General features: G+C 37.3%; 2 protein-coding genes across 8 annotated transcripts; both read left to right on the top strand.

Annotated features, from left to right (window-relative positions):
- The first annotated feature begins 3891 nt into the window (after positions 1 to 3891).
- On the top strand, positions 3892 to 5500 carry LOC114736565 (chalcone synthase). The gene is made up of 2 exons (XM_028924419.1): positions 3892 to 4136; positions 4235 to 5500. Exons 1-2 carry the CDS (start codon positions 3959 to 3961, stop codon positions 5224 to 5226), a joined length of 1170 nt encoding a protein of 389 aa, XP_028780252.1. The 5' UTR covers positions 3892 to 3958; the 3' UTR covers positions 5227 to 5500.
- Positions 5501 to 9842: 4342 nt separating this feature from the next.
- On the top strand, positions 9843 to 13898 carry LOC114736569 (probable serine/threonine-protein kinase PBL2). 7 transcript variants are annotated; one of them, XM_028924425.1, is made up of 9 exons: positions 9843 to 10409; positions 10638 to 10832; positions 11180 to 11390; positions 11485 to 11693; positions 12157 to 12283; positions 12552 to 12623; positions 12839 to 13025; positions 13127 to 13259; positions 13373 to 13898. In XM_028924425.1, the coding sequence occupies exons 3-9, from the start codon at positions 11243 to 11245 to the stop codon at positions 13634 to 13636; spliced, it is 1140 nt and encodes a 379-aa protein (XP_028780258.1). In that variant the 5' UTR covers positions 9843 to 10409; positions 10638 to 10832; positions 11180 to 11242; the 3' UTR covers positions 13637 to 13898. The 7 variants fall into 7 exon arrangements, with proteins under 7 accessions (XP_028780258.1, XP_028780259.1, XP_028780260.1 ...); XM_028924426.1 differs by having other exon boundaries at positions 9843 to 10239; positions 10318 to 10832; XM_028924427.1 differs by having other exon boundaries at positions 9843 to 10227; positions 10318 to 10832.
- The last annotated feature ends 580 nt before the right edge of the window (positions 13899 to 14478 follow it).

A 14478-nucleotide genomic window follows, 5' to 3' on the forward strand; every position in this document is an offset into this window, starting at 1 on the left:
GGAGTCCGTAGCGATCATTATACATTTAAATCGCACAGCAAATTTCTCAGTTAATGAAAAAAAGACCGCATCAACGTTATTATAATTATAATTTTTTTTTTGGGAAAAAAAGAGCAGAAAGAAAAATGGGAATGATGATAATAATAAGCCGCTTAAACCGCATCTTCCAGTTTGAGGTGGTTTTACCTTTAATTGCCACAATCCTGGTGTCCAACCACCAGACCTGACCGCCATAGGGTGTGTTTGGGATCACGTTGGTGACCCCAAAAGTAACTTCTACATCGCAAAAAACAACTTCTGACTATTTCTCTTGTTTGGATTCACGATTGTCTAAAAAGTCCTTTTCTCTTCTATCGCATGGTGGAGCAGAAGCCACAAAAAGTAGCTTTTTTGGTGCATCACGGTGCGGCAACATCATGAGCCCCTTAAATTTGTTATCTATCCAAGTTGCCCTTCTACCCAAGGACAGGATGAAAATTAACAAACCTTTTTCTGAGAATGATTATGAGATGCTCTGTTTTTCTTTGCCAGAGAAGAAGCAAAAGAATCTTAGAGATACAATGGTGGGTTTGTGAAATTATAAGACATTGAGGTGGGGAGAAGGATTTTGAGACGCTGAGATTTGAGAGGGATTTTGAGACGCTGAGGTGAGGAGAGGCTGTGAATGATTATTGTTGCTGCCATCAAGGACGAATTGACAGAGGCAAGGTTGGGGAGGGGTGGAGAAGGCAGGCGATGGAGTGAGGAGAATTGATTAGATATTTTGGGGTTAAAAAAAAAGCCAAAACCTTTTTATTTTCTGTTAATGTATCTTTTTGTTTGTTATTTCATTATCTAAAATCTTATATTCAAATAAGTTAGTCCAAATATCTCTAATATGAAGGGATTATTCAAATATATCTGCATCATTGTATTTATTTTATTATTTAAAATATACATTTTTTATCCATTAAACATATCTAATTAAGTACTTTAGAGCTATTTTTATTTTTATAATTTGTTAATTTTAATATTTCTCTTAAACTTTTCACATTATGTACATAATATATATATGTCATTTAATAAAATTTATATCCTTTTCAGTCATTTTACATCCAAACTTACTTTTACATTTATCATCCAAACAAGTTTCAGCTTATCAAACTGGCTTTTTTCTAAAACCCAATCCGAACATAAATCACATTACTCTATTTGACTTTTACTCAATCTGACTTCTGTAAAAGTCAGATTGAAAAAAAAAGTTACTTCTCCACCGCTAATCCAAACACACCCTAAATTCTGGTTTCTGCCTTCTTCCAATATCATCGCATCAATTAGGGTATGTTTGGATTGGTGTTGGGCAAAGCTGACTTCTAACCCAACTGACTTTTATAACCGAAGTTAGAGTAAAAGTCAATTAGTGTAATGCAATTTATATTTGGATAGGTGCTTTTAAAAAGTCAGTTGAAAAAGTTAAAAGTTGTTTGGATGATTAATAGAAAAATTAGTTTAGTTGTAAAATAACTGAAAAGGGCATGGAGTAATATTTGAAATTTTATATTTTTAATGTGATAATAGTTTAAAAAACACGTAAAATTATTATGATAAAATATAAATAGTTTACTTGTGAAATTATAGAATAAAAATATTTGTTACGAAGAAAAATTTGAAAATACATTATAGATAATTAATTAAATATACATAATGTACAAACATGAATATAAATTAAAATTTATTTGGTCTCTAATTAAAGTAAATGTAATCACATAACTAATTAAATTGTAAGCTTTGCACAATTTTCTCATAAGTCAGTTAGAAAAGTTGATCAAGATTACATTGGATAAGTCAGTTAGAAAAGTTACTTTTTTTCCATAAGTCAGTTAAAAAAGAAACATCATCCAAACAATCTTCTGAGCTACAATAAACCACAAACCTCAGTTTCACGCTTTTCCGTGTGTTTTAGCCATTTGTAACAGCAATCCAAACGAGCCCTTAATTTCCATTAATGGAGCGAGGCCTAGGGGCGTGGCTTTTGCTCGCTTTTGCTGCGTACCGTGTTATCACAGGTGAGGAATCTGATGAATTCCCAAACTTTTCTCTCCACCTATTTTTTTGACCTTTAAGTCAAATTTTAGCAGTTGAGATCTATTTTCTATTTATAAATCATTTTCAATATATTTCATGTAAAATAAGAAAAATATTAAATTTTATTAATTATAATTTAAAATTTAATAATTTTTTAATTTTATTCCTATTTAATATACATTATATCATATGTAAATAAAGTCAAAATAATAATAAATGAAGAGTAAAATTATACATTCATACAAAAAGTTACTCTCATTGTCTTATAAATACAACAAAAAAAAACTTTCATCTCTGCCTTATAAATAGGATCAGAGGAGTATTTTATAAGAATATTATTAAAATATTAAATAATAAAAAGTAAATCAATAAATTTATACTGTTAAAATTTGAGATGAGTGTTTTAACATGGTAAAAAAATATTAAATTTTATTAATTATAATTTAAAATTTATTAATTTTAAATTTTATTCCTATTTAATATACATTATATCATATGTAAATAAATTCAAAGTAATAATAAATAAAGAGTAAAATTATACATTCATACAAAAAATTACTCTCATTGTCTTATAAATACAACAAAAAAAATTTCCTCTCTCTGCCTTATAAATAGGATCAGAGGGGTATTTTATAAAAATATTAAATAATAAAAAGTAAATCAATAAATTTATACTGTTAAAATTTGAGATAAGTGTTTTAACATGGTAAATTTTTTTATACTTAATATTATAATAATACTTTTACTTGGTTTTAAATCTCAACAATTAAAAATTAACCTAATAATAAAGAGATTAAGTGAGGGAAGAGGAGAGAAAGAGGTTGGCAGACACGTTCTTCTTTCCGAAATGCAGCCACTTGATCTCCCAAACAGACTGATCGCGAAAAGTCACGACCAAACTCATCATCCTGCGCAACGTTTTCCTTCTGGTCCCACAGTAGAGAGAGACTCATATATATTTGAGAAAATTATAATAAAATCCTAACAAAATAAAAAAAATTACAAAACAAGTTTTGAAAGTTATTACTCTTCTGGTCCTTATTATAAGACCCAATTTGACTTTTATTGGTTCTAATTATAAGACCCAATCTATTTTCTCTTTTATATTTATGCATTTTTTTCCAAGATAATCCTTCTAATAATAATAGTTTTAGCCAATATACTTAATTAGTAAAGATATTTTAGGAATAACAACACTTATTTATTATAAATAACCAACTTAACTTACTTCCTTAATCTCCTCAAATAAGTTAATTGGGTCTTATAATTAGGACCGGAGGAGTATTTTTTATTCTACGACTTGTCACAAGTCGTGTTATTATTAAGTACTTTTAATATTTTTTTTAGTAATACTTGATTGTAATTCTTTCTGTATGTTTTACAGTGATAACAATAAAATTATTACTGTGTCTTCAGAATATTGGGAGCAGAGCACGCATTCTATACTTTCACAGATTTTTAATTTGCGGCCTTTTCTGCTTAAAAAAACACAGTTAATTCTTTCGGCAAACCAGTATGGTATGAAGCACAGCTGTCTCCGCTAAATGTTAATCAAAGGTTTAAATTATAAAAGTGAAAGAGCCAATAATAGTAAGTATAATTAGACGGGGCTTACTGTCAATTTGAACAGTTTTGGTGGAACGGCTATTGAGCTTTCACGTGTTAGAAATGTGTGTGTGTGTGGTGGTGCTACTAAGAGAATGGCATCTACCGCAGCGTTTATCAAACCACGTGGACACTCAGCTGCCCGTCCCTTCTACCTACCCCTCCCTCATTCCACTCTCGTATTTAAACCCTGCTCACTCCTTCCCCATCTCGCCTCACTTGCTACTCCACAAACCCAGGACCTTCCCACTTCCTCCCTCTTCTTCTTCATCTTCCATAAATTTCCAAGATGGTCACTGTCGAAGAGATCCGCAACGCCCAGCGTTCCCGTGGCCCCGCCACCATCCTCGCCTTCGGCACCGCCACCCCCTCTAACTGTGTCCTCCAAGCTGACTACCCCGACTACTACTTCCGCATCACTCAGAGCGAGCACATGACCGATCTCAAAGAGAAGTTCAAGCGCATGTGTACGTATATTGCATATACACGCATTTGTCTCCTTTTCTTTCACCTGATTCTTTATTTCATGGAACGTCTTGTTGAACTGTAACTTGTGTGATTTCAGGTGAAAAATCTATGATAAAGAAGCGGTACATGCACGTGACGGAGGAGCTGTTGAAGGAGAACCCCAACATGTGCGCTTACATGGCCCCGTCTTTGGACGCTCGTCAGGACATGGTGGTGGTTGAGGTCCCTAAGCTCGGCAAAGAAGCGGCCGTCAAGGCCATCAAGGAGTGGGGTCAACCCAAGTCCAAGATCACCCACCTCGTTTTCTGTACCACTTCTGGGGTGGACATGCCCGGCGCCGATTATCAGCTCACCAAGCTCCTCGGCCTCAGACCCTCTGTCAAGCGACTCATGATGTACCAGCAAGGCTGCTTCGCCGGAGGCACCGTGCTCCGGCTCGCCAAGGACCTCGCCGAGAACAACAAGGGCGCCCGTGTTCTCGTTGTCTGCTCTGAGATCACCGCCGTCACCTTCCGTGGGCCCTCCGACACTCACCTCGACTCCCTTGTGGGCCAGGCCCTCTTCGGGGACGGCGCTGCAGCCATGATCATCGGTGCCGATCCCGACACATCCATCGAGCGCCCGATCTTCGAGCTGGTGTCTGCGGCACAGACCATCTTGCCCGATTCCGACGGAGCCATCGATGGGCACCTGCGGGAAGTGGGTCTCACGTTCCACTTGCTGAAGGACGTTCCCGGAATTATCTCGAAGAACATTGAAAAGAGCTTGGTGGAGGCGTTTAATCCCATTGGCATCAACGACTGGAATTCCATCTTCTGGATCGCCCACCCTGGTGGCCCGGCGATTCTGGATCAGGTGGAGGCCAAGCTGGGGCTGAAAGAAGAGAAGCTCGCAGCGACCAGGCACATTCTGAGCGAGTACGGAAACATGTCAAGCGCGTGTGTTGTCTTCATATTGGACGAGGTGAGGAAAAGGTCGATGAATGGAGGCAAGGCCACCACCGGAGAAGGGTTGGAGTGGGGCGTCTTGTTCGGGTTCGGGCCGGGTCTGACGGTGGAGACAGTGGTGTTGCACAGTGTTCCCGTGTAATGGAATTACGAGGGGACGCTGATCATGAGAACTCAGAAATTTATGTTTGTCCGAAGGGGAGGCAGAAGCTGAAATAAGGACATGGAAAGGTCGACTATTACAGTGCATTTACTATTTCAAATGTTTGTCAGTACAGTATCATCGGATTCACGCGAGATCAGTTACTTGGTAGGTACGATCCTGTGATAATGCTGTGAACCCAATTTGCAAGCCGAGTGTAATCTTTCGCTTGATTTTGATGAAAGGCGCACTTTTATCTTTTTCAGTCTTCTAATTTTAATGTTATTAACTTATATGATATTTTTCTCTGGACCGAACTTAACACATTAATGTTTAATAATTTTTTCAACATCTAAAATTTCAATTTTTGTTAATTAAATTATTAGTTTTATGACACGTTAAACTTGAGTTTGGGTGAAGTCGAACTTATAAATGTTTTAAAGTGAAGTACTCCTTCCGTTCCTTATTATAAGAGACAAATAATCAAATTACGTTGATAAAAAAAGCATTTAAAATTAGTTAAGAATAATCAATGTGTAAAAAGTATAATTTTTTTTCCAAAAATGCCCTCATTAATAAGGAGAGAGAGCATGAGAGAGTACAATTAAATTATTAAAAGAAAGAGAAGTAGGAGGGAGAGAGAGTGTGAATTAGAGATAAAATAAATATGGGTAAAATAGGAAATCAACACAAAAAAGTAGAGACAACTTTTAAGTGTCTCTTATATATAGGAACATGCCATGAGCATCAAATGTCTCTTATAATAAGGAACGGAGGGAGTAACTTATAAGCTTTTAGTTTTAATGTTTTGAATTAAAAATGTGGTCTTATCCCATTGCTCCTCTCAATTATTACCTCTCCTTGTTTTGGTAATCCCCTCCCCATTCAGAACACTTATTAATGCTGTATTTAATTTATTTATGCCACTTGTCCCCGCTTAATTACCAGGGGCATACTCGTCTTTTGTGTATTAGGACTAGACTCGAGCTAGCCTGATCACAGGTTCAAGCATAAAAAATTGAGATTAGAGTGACATCTTCTAAAATTATACTCAATAGTTATACGGTATTTCTGAAAAAACATAAAGCTGATCAATCATTTATGATTTTAAATAAAATTAATAGATTGATTTTTTTTTCTAGGAAAAATCTCATGAGAATATTGAAACAAGTTTATTGCATGCGAAAATCCCAAAAAAAAAAAATACTACTCGAATTTTAAAATTATAAATTAGTCATGTTTTATAAACTTTAATAAGAATTGATTATACTTAAAATATAATTAAAAGTATGTTTTTATAGTAATTTCTGATTTAAAATTTTGAAACTTAAGTGATATTTTTTTTTAATTGTGTTTATCTATCGTCTCCTGTGAAATCAATTACCGATTAAAATTCGTTTAAAAAAGTTTAAAATATAAAGTCCTGTCTAGGTGAGGGAGAGGGAGGGTGAGGCATGGACGCATGCGTAGCTCACTTGCCAGCAAATTTGAATTGCTGATCTGAACTCTGAAGTCTCTCGTCTTTTGAAAATCCGGTGTCCTCGTGAATTTATAGTTGTACCAAACACTGGTTTGCGTAACACACTTTTTCTTTGTTTTTACATTCAGTTCCCACTATTTATAACTAATAATTTGTTCAGTTCTGCCCTCCACTAACGCTGTGTTAACTCATAGCTATCTTTGTTTAACGCTCTTCATCTGATAAAAATACCAGTGAAAATAAAGAATACTAATTCTGTTCTTTGATATAAGCGTTATATAATAATTTGTAAATATAAAAAAAATTAGTTAAAATTATTATTTATAAAAAAATGTATCAAGATTACTCTTGATTAAAGCTCTCTTAATATGTGCAATCAATAAGGATCACTTGCAAAGTTAATTATGAATTTTGTTGATAAAATGAATTCGCTTATGATAATTTTGGTTATATTTAGGACAGTAAGAGAGTAATTATATTTTAAAATTTGAAATATGATGTACAGTTAGAAATAAGACACATATCGCCCTAAAAAAAAAAAAAGAAATAAGATGAACAGATAAGATACTAACCACTGAGGAATACAAATATATTCTTTTTTTTTTGCTAAAGCATAGGTATCCTTCTATTAAAGGTAATCCAATTCGAATCTTGATTCACTACGTTATGAGATATTAGTTCCTTCTACTAGACCCAACCTTATAGGTGGAATACAAATAATTACATTAGAATTGAATTTTATTTTCAGTTTGGAATGGGCACACGGAAAAGTCGGATTTACCAAAAAACTGGGCCGTGGGAAAGCCGATAATGATGATAGCGTGTTTAGGTTGCTCCAAAAACACATTGTCTGTTTCCTTGGAAATATGGGCCACAACAACGGTGACCAATCGGTCCAACGGGGCCAGGGTTTATTCCACTGAACACCCTTTAGGCCCAATGATCATTTTTTTAGGTAATGAGGCCCAATATACACTTAGCAGAAGACTGTGCAAGTACGGAACTGAATTTGCATTCAATGGGGGAAAAAAGGCAGCCCGTGCCCAAAGAATTCACATCCAATATCATTTTTTTTTTATAAGAGATACCTTTTATTAGAAACAATTATATTTAAGATGCTGTCGGACATTAAGTATAAACATATTATCCAATCCTATTGGATTAGCAAGTCCCATACAGCTATAACCATTTTTATCTTCGCCTCAAACCATTCACCATGTTAGGAGGTAATGAGCAGCCCGTTAGCGTTTTGCTCCTTTTTGTTCCAGTCTTTCGAATTCATTTTCGCTTTCGTCTTCTCACGTGGTTTTTCTGTTTTTCTTTCCCCTGACTCTTCTCTCTATCCAAATACAGGGATAGGTAGGAGATTGATAACCAAAGCGGGGAAAAGTATAAGCAAGTTGAAGTCTGAGAGCAGAGATAAGCTAGATAACGTGTTAGAAGTTAGATGGAACATCAAGAAATGCACTGAAAATTTGGTAGGATTAATTAATCTTAAAGTGACGCTGATATGGCTCCCACCCGTTTGAAAGAGATATTTATACTCGCAAGTCCTGTGTTCACGTGAGCAGCGACAAATCATTGGCTTTCAAATACCACCAAATCCCTTCATTTCAGTTTAAATATTAGACTTAGCACTCAAACAACGATCCTCCTCCTTAATCCGCCCAATGACTCTCTAAATATTCATCTGTAGGCCTTTCTGGGAAGTGCAGAAGCAGACACATGTTTGTGCAGTGAGAAGAAGAAGCTGCCAAAAGGTGAAGAGAAAAAGGAAGGCAATAGATGTCAGAGACGACAGAACAGCATGGTGGTCTACAACCCACAGTGACGTTGTGATCTTCGTTTCTTGTGGGGTTATTGACATATTGTCCATTTTATTTACTGTCTCAAACCAAAGAACAACGTGCATGATGACTTTGTTTCGCCGTTAGGTGAGCAGTGTGGGTTCAGAATGGAAACAAAGCCCAGTGATTCTCAGTATCGACCAGAGAGAATAGCATAAATTCATTCATGAACGCCTCCGCAAGGACACTGGCGCCACTTCTGGAGACGCCAACCTTTAACTCAAAATAGAATGAGGGGGCATCGAATTAATTACTGAGCCTCAATAACTCTTGGAGCTTCACATTATTTGTGATTAAACAGACATGCTTCTTACTGCATTATTAATATTAATGCCCTTCTATATAGTAATCGTTTCTTACAAGGCCTGAGAAATAAGGATCTTCAGATCAGAATCAATCATATCATGTCGTTTTCTGTCTCCGTTGCTGTTCGTGGAAACCCACAAGCTTCGTTCTTCTACTTTTTCACGCTCTCTTCACTTTTGGCAGTAGAAAGAGACAAAACAAAAGACTTCCGTTGCATTGATGAAAGAGCTAGGCACGAGGGGGATGGAAATAGGCATAGCATCGTAGACTTTCCAGTTTTTTCCACACGGTCGCTTCTTTGGTGTCTTCAGCTTTGTTACCATCATCATTATTGTTGTTGTTATTTTTACTGTAGTTTTATCATGTGGTATTCGGTCGGAAGTTATGAACAGTTTTTTAACAGCTGAGGTTATTTTTTATGGAGGAAAAAAAAAAAGCACAGAACAAGAGAAAAGATGTTAGTGATGAAACAGCTCTAACTGTTACCGTTTGGGGGAGTTTCCGGAGTTTGATGCAATCATCGGGGTAATCATGGTCACCGCACCACAGAGGATAATAATTGTGCGACAAATAAATTATTAAAAAAATGTCAAAGAATCCGAAGTGTAGGTGTGAGAAATAGGAAAAAATAAAAAAGAGAACGCTGTATTATACCAAAAAAAAAAAAAAACAGAGCGAGAGAGAGAGAGAGAGAGAGAGAGAGAGGAAGAAGTTGCCGTTACATTATTCCCTTGCTTTGTTGTAATATATTTATTCAGTTGTCTGGTTAAATTAGCAGAAGTTACTTATTAAAATGGCCAGTAGGAGCAACGTCAACATAGCTGGCTGGTGGGGCACAACAACCCCACAAGCAACATGCCATTCAGCTATGAGTCTCTCTTTCTCTTCACACTCTGCTCCATTTCTCACCCCTTCGATACTCTTTCCTTTGTTTAATTTCATCTTCTTCTGTAAGTAAGTTCTTTGTTTCATCCCTCGGATTTTACACTTGTATTGAGCGGGTCTTCTTTCTCACCACCCACCCCCTTCTCTTCTTCTTCTCTCACTCTCTTTCTTCTCTGTGAATCTGTTACAGCCAAGATGCCCTGTACACGACACAGAAAATAAACCAATTCATCCTGCGTATCAGACAACAAATATGCCACTTTACAGCCTACAAATATATTCAAACTAAATGTGAATAAATCAATTTCTCTCTCTCTCTCTCTGTCGCTTAGTCCTCTCTCTCTCTCTCTCTCTCTGTGTGTCCACTTCATATCTCCGTCTTCTATTCTTTCTTCTTCTGCTTCAATCATCTCGGCTTCGATTTGATTTTAGCTCGGCTGGAAGCATCAAGGAGAATCAATCAAAAGGGTCCCTTCTGTATTTGTGGGTTTACATGTATATGCTGATCATTTGCTGAATTGGATGGTTTGGTAGAGGAAGTAGTTATAAACTCGAAAGTGTTTGTCGGCGCAGGGTCACTTTCTGTCGGCATTGTTTGTATCCAACGATGATACCCTCAGAGAGTATTCTAATTAATTCAGTTAAAGGACAACGGAGATAGAGAGGTGCTTCTTCTCCTCGTTCTGGGTTTTTGTTACTTACAGTCTTAACGACATTGAGAAGGCCTATTGAATTGGACCTCGCTATTCAGGGCGTTCTCTTGTATCATTAACTGGAACGTCAAAACTCAGTCTTCATCTAAAGGGCTTTGTGGTTGCTTTTGATGCCCCCAGTTTCTCTTTCTGTATTTATTTCCTGAGTTCAATTACTGAATATCTTGTTTTGATTGTTAGGTTTATGTCAAGTATAGATAACTGGCTCATTTGGGGGGAATGTGGGTGAATCTCGATTTTGGCAATAAATGACGATGGAGTTTCATTCGGATTGTCATTGGTAAATGAAGCTCAGGCTGTCTGAGATCCCACGCTATCATTTACCTGGAGATACAGCTCTGCAGATTTGACAGAAATTCCACCTCTGTTATATCTGTAATTCCACTTCGCCTCACCTTCTAATTTCAACTATACGCAGATATAATGCCATTTTGCAAGATCCAATTATTAGAAACAAACATGCATTTGGTTGAGATCCGTGCGCCTTTTTCCAAGTGTGTTATTTTTCAATCTTATAGCTTGAAACCGGTCTTCATTCTTATAATGGCTTGCAGCCGATTCATTACATTCCAACTTTTTCCAGCATAATTGATTTTCTTCTTTCAAGTTTGATTGTGGATTACTCGCTGCATGTGTCCTGCACTTCATTAATATCTTTTGCATTGGTCCAACATTCAATGCGGTCCGCTCTTTTTGATTTTCTGCTATTCTCTGGATTTCAGGTTCTATGTATAATACTTGCTATTAATACTGTAAAGCACAGAGTGAAGTGATTGCCATACCCGATGTCAGGGTCTCTTGCAGCGATAGTAGGAGGAGCTGCAGGGGCCGTGGCATTGGTAGGGATAGTTATAGCACTCATATGCTTCTGCCTATCTCGCAGGAGGAGTGTCTCAAGGACTTCAGAGACCGGGTCCTCTGATCCTTCCCAAGGTAACTTCTGTCTGAAACATGCATGCCAGTTTTCTTAAGGGATACGAGTGGTATGAACAACAAACCCATTCTTGTATTCTTCCATTTAACACAGTGGGAAGACATGGTGGGATTGAGTTGACTTCGCGGGATACTAGGCGGTTTGAGATGGAAGAACTATCTCAGGCTACAAAGAATTTCAGTGACAAAAATTTGATCGGAGAAGGGAAGTTTGGGGAGGTCTACAAAGGCTTACTTCATGATGGTATGCTTGTGGCCATCAAAAAGCGGCAGGGATTTCCAAGCCAGGAATTTGTTGATGAGGTAGTTATCAGTTCTCTGTCTCCAAAACTTGGTTTTATAAGACACTGTGATATAATATAATTCAAGGGAAGCGATTTGTCTTGCTAATAACTAGAACTCTTCATGATGATATTCTCTGGGGAATAGGGATGATTGGTTGCGAGTTTCTTGATTGAGTTGTTCCCCGCTTACCTTATAGTTGGTTTGGAATGCTAAAATTTTCTTTACCCATCAACTCATTCTAATCGTATCTTTCTTCTTTCTCATGGATACAATGTAAGCAATCAGTATTTCTATCTCACCACAAAGTCCAGCCAACTGCAGTGGGATTTATCATTTATTGTTCTTGACCAGCCACTCTCACCTCAGTTTTGACTTGGAACGGATTCGCTATTTGGATCTAGTTTCAGGGTTCAAATTTATGGCATCTCGTATTTGTTCATTTTTTTCGGCTTTGATCTAATAGGACTGAGTTTGACTTCAGGCTCGTTACCTCTCATCCATTCATCATCGGAATCTTGTAACTCTATTGGGCTACTGCCAGGAACAAAATCTGCAGTTTCTTATATACGAATATGTGCCTAATGGGAGCGTCTCTAGTCACTTGTATGGTAAATTTCTATGCAGTCACTGTACTCCTTGTTAATCACACTTCATATATATATATATTTATATATTTGCCTCCACAAGTTATGGATTTTATCTGCACTCAATAGCACGAAAATTGGTTTTCTCTTAGCCTGCGTTTCATGCGACGTGCATGCCAAGCTATAACTTTGTTCGTGTTGCATGTCATAAAAGATTCTTCTTCCCTCCTTTTAGCTTAACGCACCATTCGTTCTTAGAGTTTATGCATATCCATTCTATTTCTCTCTGCAGGTGCTGGTCAACAATCGAAAGAGAAGCTAGAATTCAAGCTTAGACTTTCAATAGCTCTAGGTGCAGCTACAGGTGATCCTCTGCAAAATCAGTGAGCATTTGTGGCTTTCCTGGTATCAGTTTTCTTCTTTTTAGATAAAATATCCCAGTATCTGAATGGACCCCACAAGTTCTTTCGTAAGCCACCTTAAAACTTTCAGTTTCTTGGTAATCCCTTATTTATGCATAAAGGGTCTGAGGCACTGGTCCGCGATTTACAAAAAGCTCATTCATCTTTTCCTAAGCAGGTTTGGCTTATATTCATTCCTTGAGCCCCCGTTTGGTGCACAAGAATTTCAAGACAGCCAATGTTCTTGTCGATGAAAATTTCATTGCTAAGGTTGCAGACGCTGGACTTCGTAATTTCCTGGGAAGAGCTGATATTGCAGGTCCATCTTCTCAAGTTGCAGCAGATGAGATATTCCTTGCACCCGAGTAATAACTCTGAGAATGATGCACATTACTGATATGCGTCCATTGTAGTTGTACCTGTAACTGTACACTTCTCTTGACTTGCGTGCCATATTCTTATGCAGGGTTAGAGAGTTCAGACGATTTTCTGAAAGGAGTGATGTATACAGTTTTGGGGTATTTTTGTTGGAGCTATTAAGTGGGAAGGAAGCAACAGAATCTCCAACCTCAGATTCTAATCAGAATCTAGTTGAATGGGTATGTGGTCATGTCTAATCCAGCCATTTCTCAGGACTTGTTGAAGTTCACCAGAAAAACTGGCAACTATTTGGTGTTCGACATGTATTTATTACTTTTTTCCTCTAATGAAGGTGCAAGTCAATGAAGACCATCGCATTATGTCTAACATCATTGATCAGAGATTGGGGAGCAGTTTCACAGCGGAAGGCATGGAAGAGTTTATCTTGCTGGTAGCTCGATGTTTGAGCCCTTCAAGTGAGAGAAGACCTTCCATGAGTTATGTCGTAATGGAACTTGAACGGATTCTTGAGAAGGAAATGAACTTGACAACTATGATGGGCGAAGGCACCCCAACTGTGACCCTTGGAAGCCAGTTATTCAAAGCGACAAGGTAAAGAGAAAGAAGCATTGTCGGCGTCCAAATTGTCAGTATACATTTGTGATTATATCTTGCTTTCTTATTCTTCTCCCGATGGATACCAGAGAATCTGTAAAGCCGCTTGATAAGTGTACAAAGAGCAGCTGTCATTTCCTCCTCTTTCCATGAGCCAGTGAACAATTTATTTTATTCATTTTTTTACCATAAAGATGTATGAGAAATCTTGTAAACCATTATTTGTTGTTAATATGAGAGTGATGATTGGGTTGGTGTGGCTATGTGTGTTTATGAGTTTCTGATATTCCTATCCTACATTAATTTCCATTCCATCAATGCTTGCTCTACTTCCGGGAGCACTTACGAAAGATCTTAAATTTGATCCAGTCCGAGTTAAAGGAATAACGGCGTAGGTTGTGGACAATGATCAATGCAATTGGCTGCGAGATTAAATGTGTGTTAACAACAGGAGATCTCACCATGATGAAATCTATATATTAACATGATCCTTAGAGGACTCGACAAAGTAACAGGGGAGAGACAAAACATCACGTTATGGGCATCATCACAAGACTTTGATTTGGGTTCATTTTCTTTGGGAATGGACGAGGACTCTGACAACACTATGCAATTGGTTAGATGGTGGCCAGGAAGTGTGTACTTGGAGTAGTGGCGTTGATGCATTGGCACACGGTCACAGCAAGTGGAATACCTGTTATGATGTCCCACATCGGCTAAAACGTAAGAAGCGAAGTGGGGTTCAGCTTATAAATTAGAAGGGAGGGTGGCGTTTTCACTGACGATGCCTTGAGGTATGATCCTGGATTTCTGTCTTGTTGTAGGTTGTTTAGTGCTGCATAT

This window comes from Neltuma alba, unplaced genomic scaffold (assembly GCF_004799145.2).
Source record: "Neltuma alba isolate B1F8T4 unplaced genomic scaffold, ASM479914v2 tig00013343_pilon, whole genome shotgun sequence".
NCBI lineage: Eukaryota > Viridiplantae > Streptophyta > Magnoliopsida > Fabales > Fabaceae > Neltuma > Neltuma alba.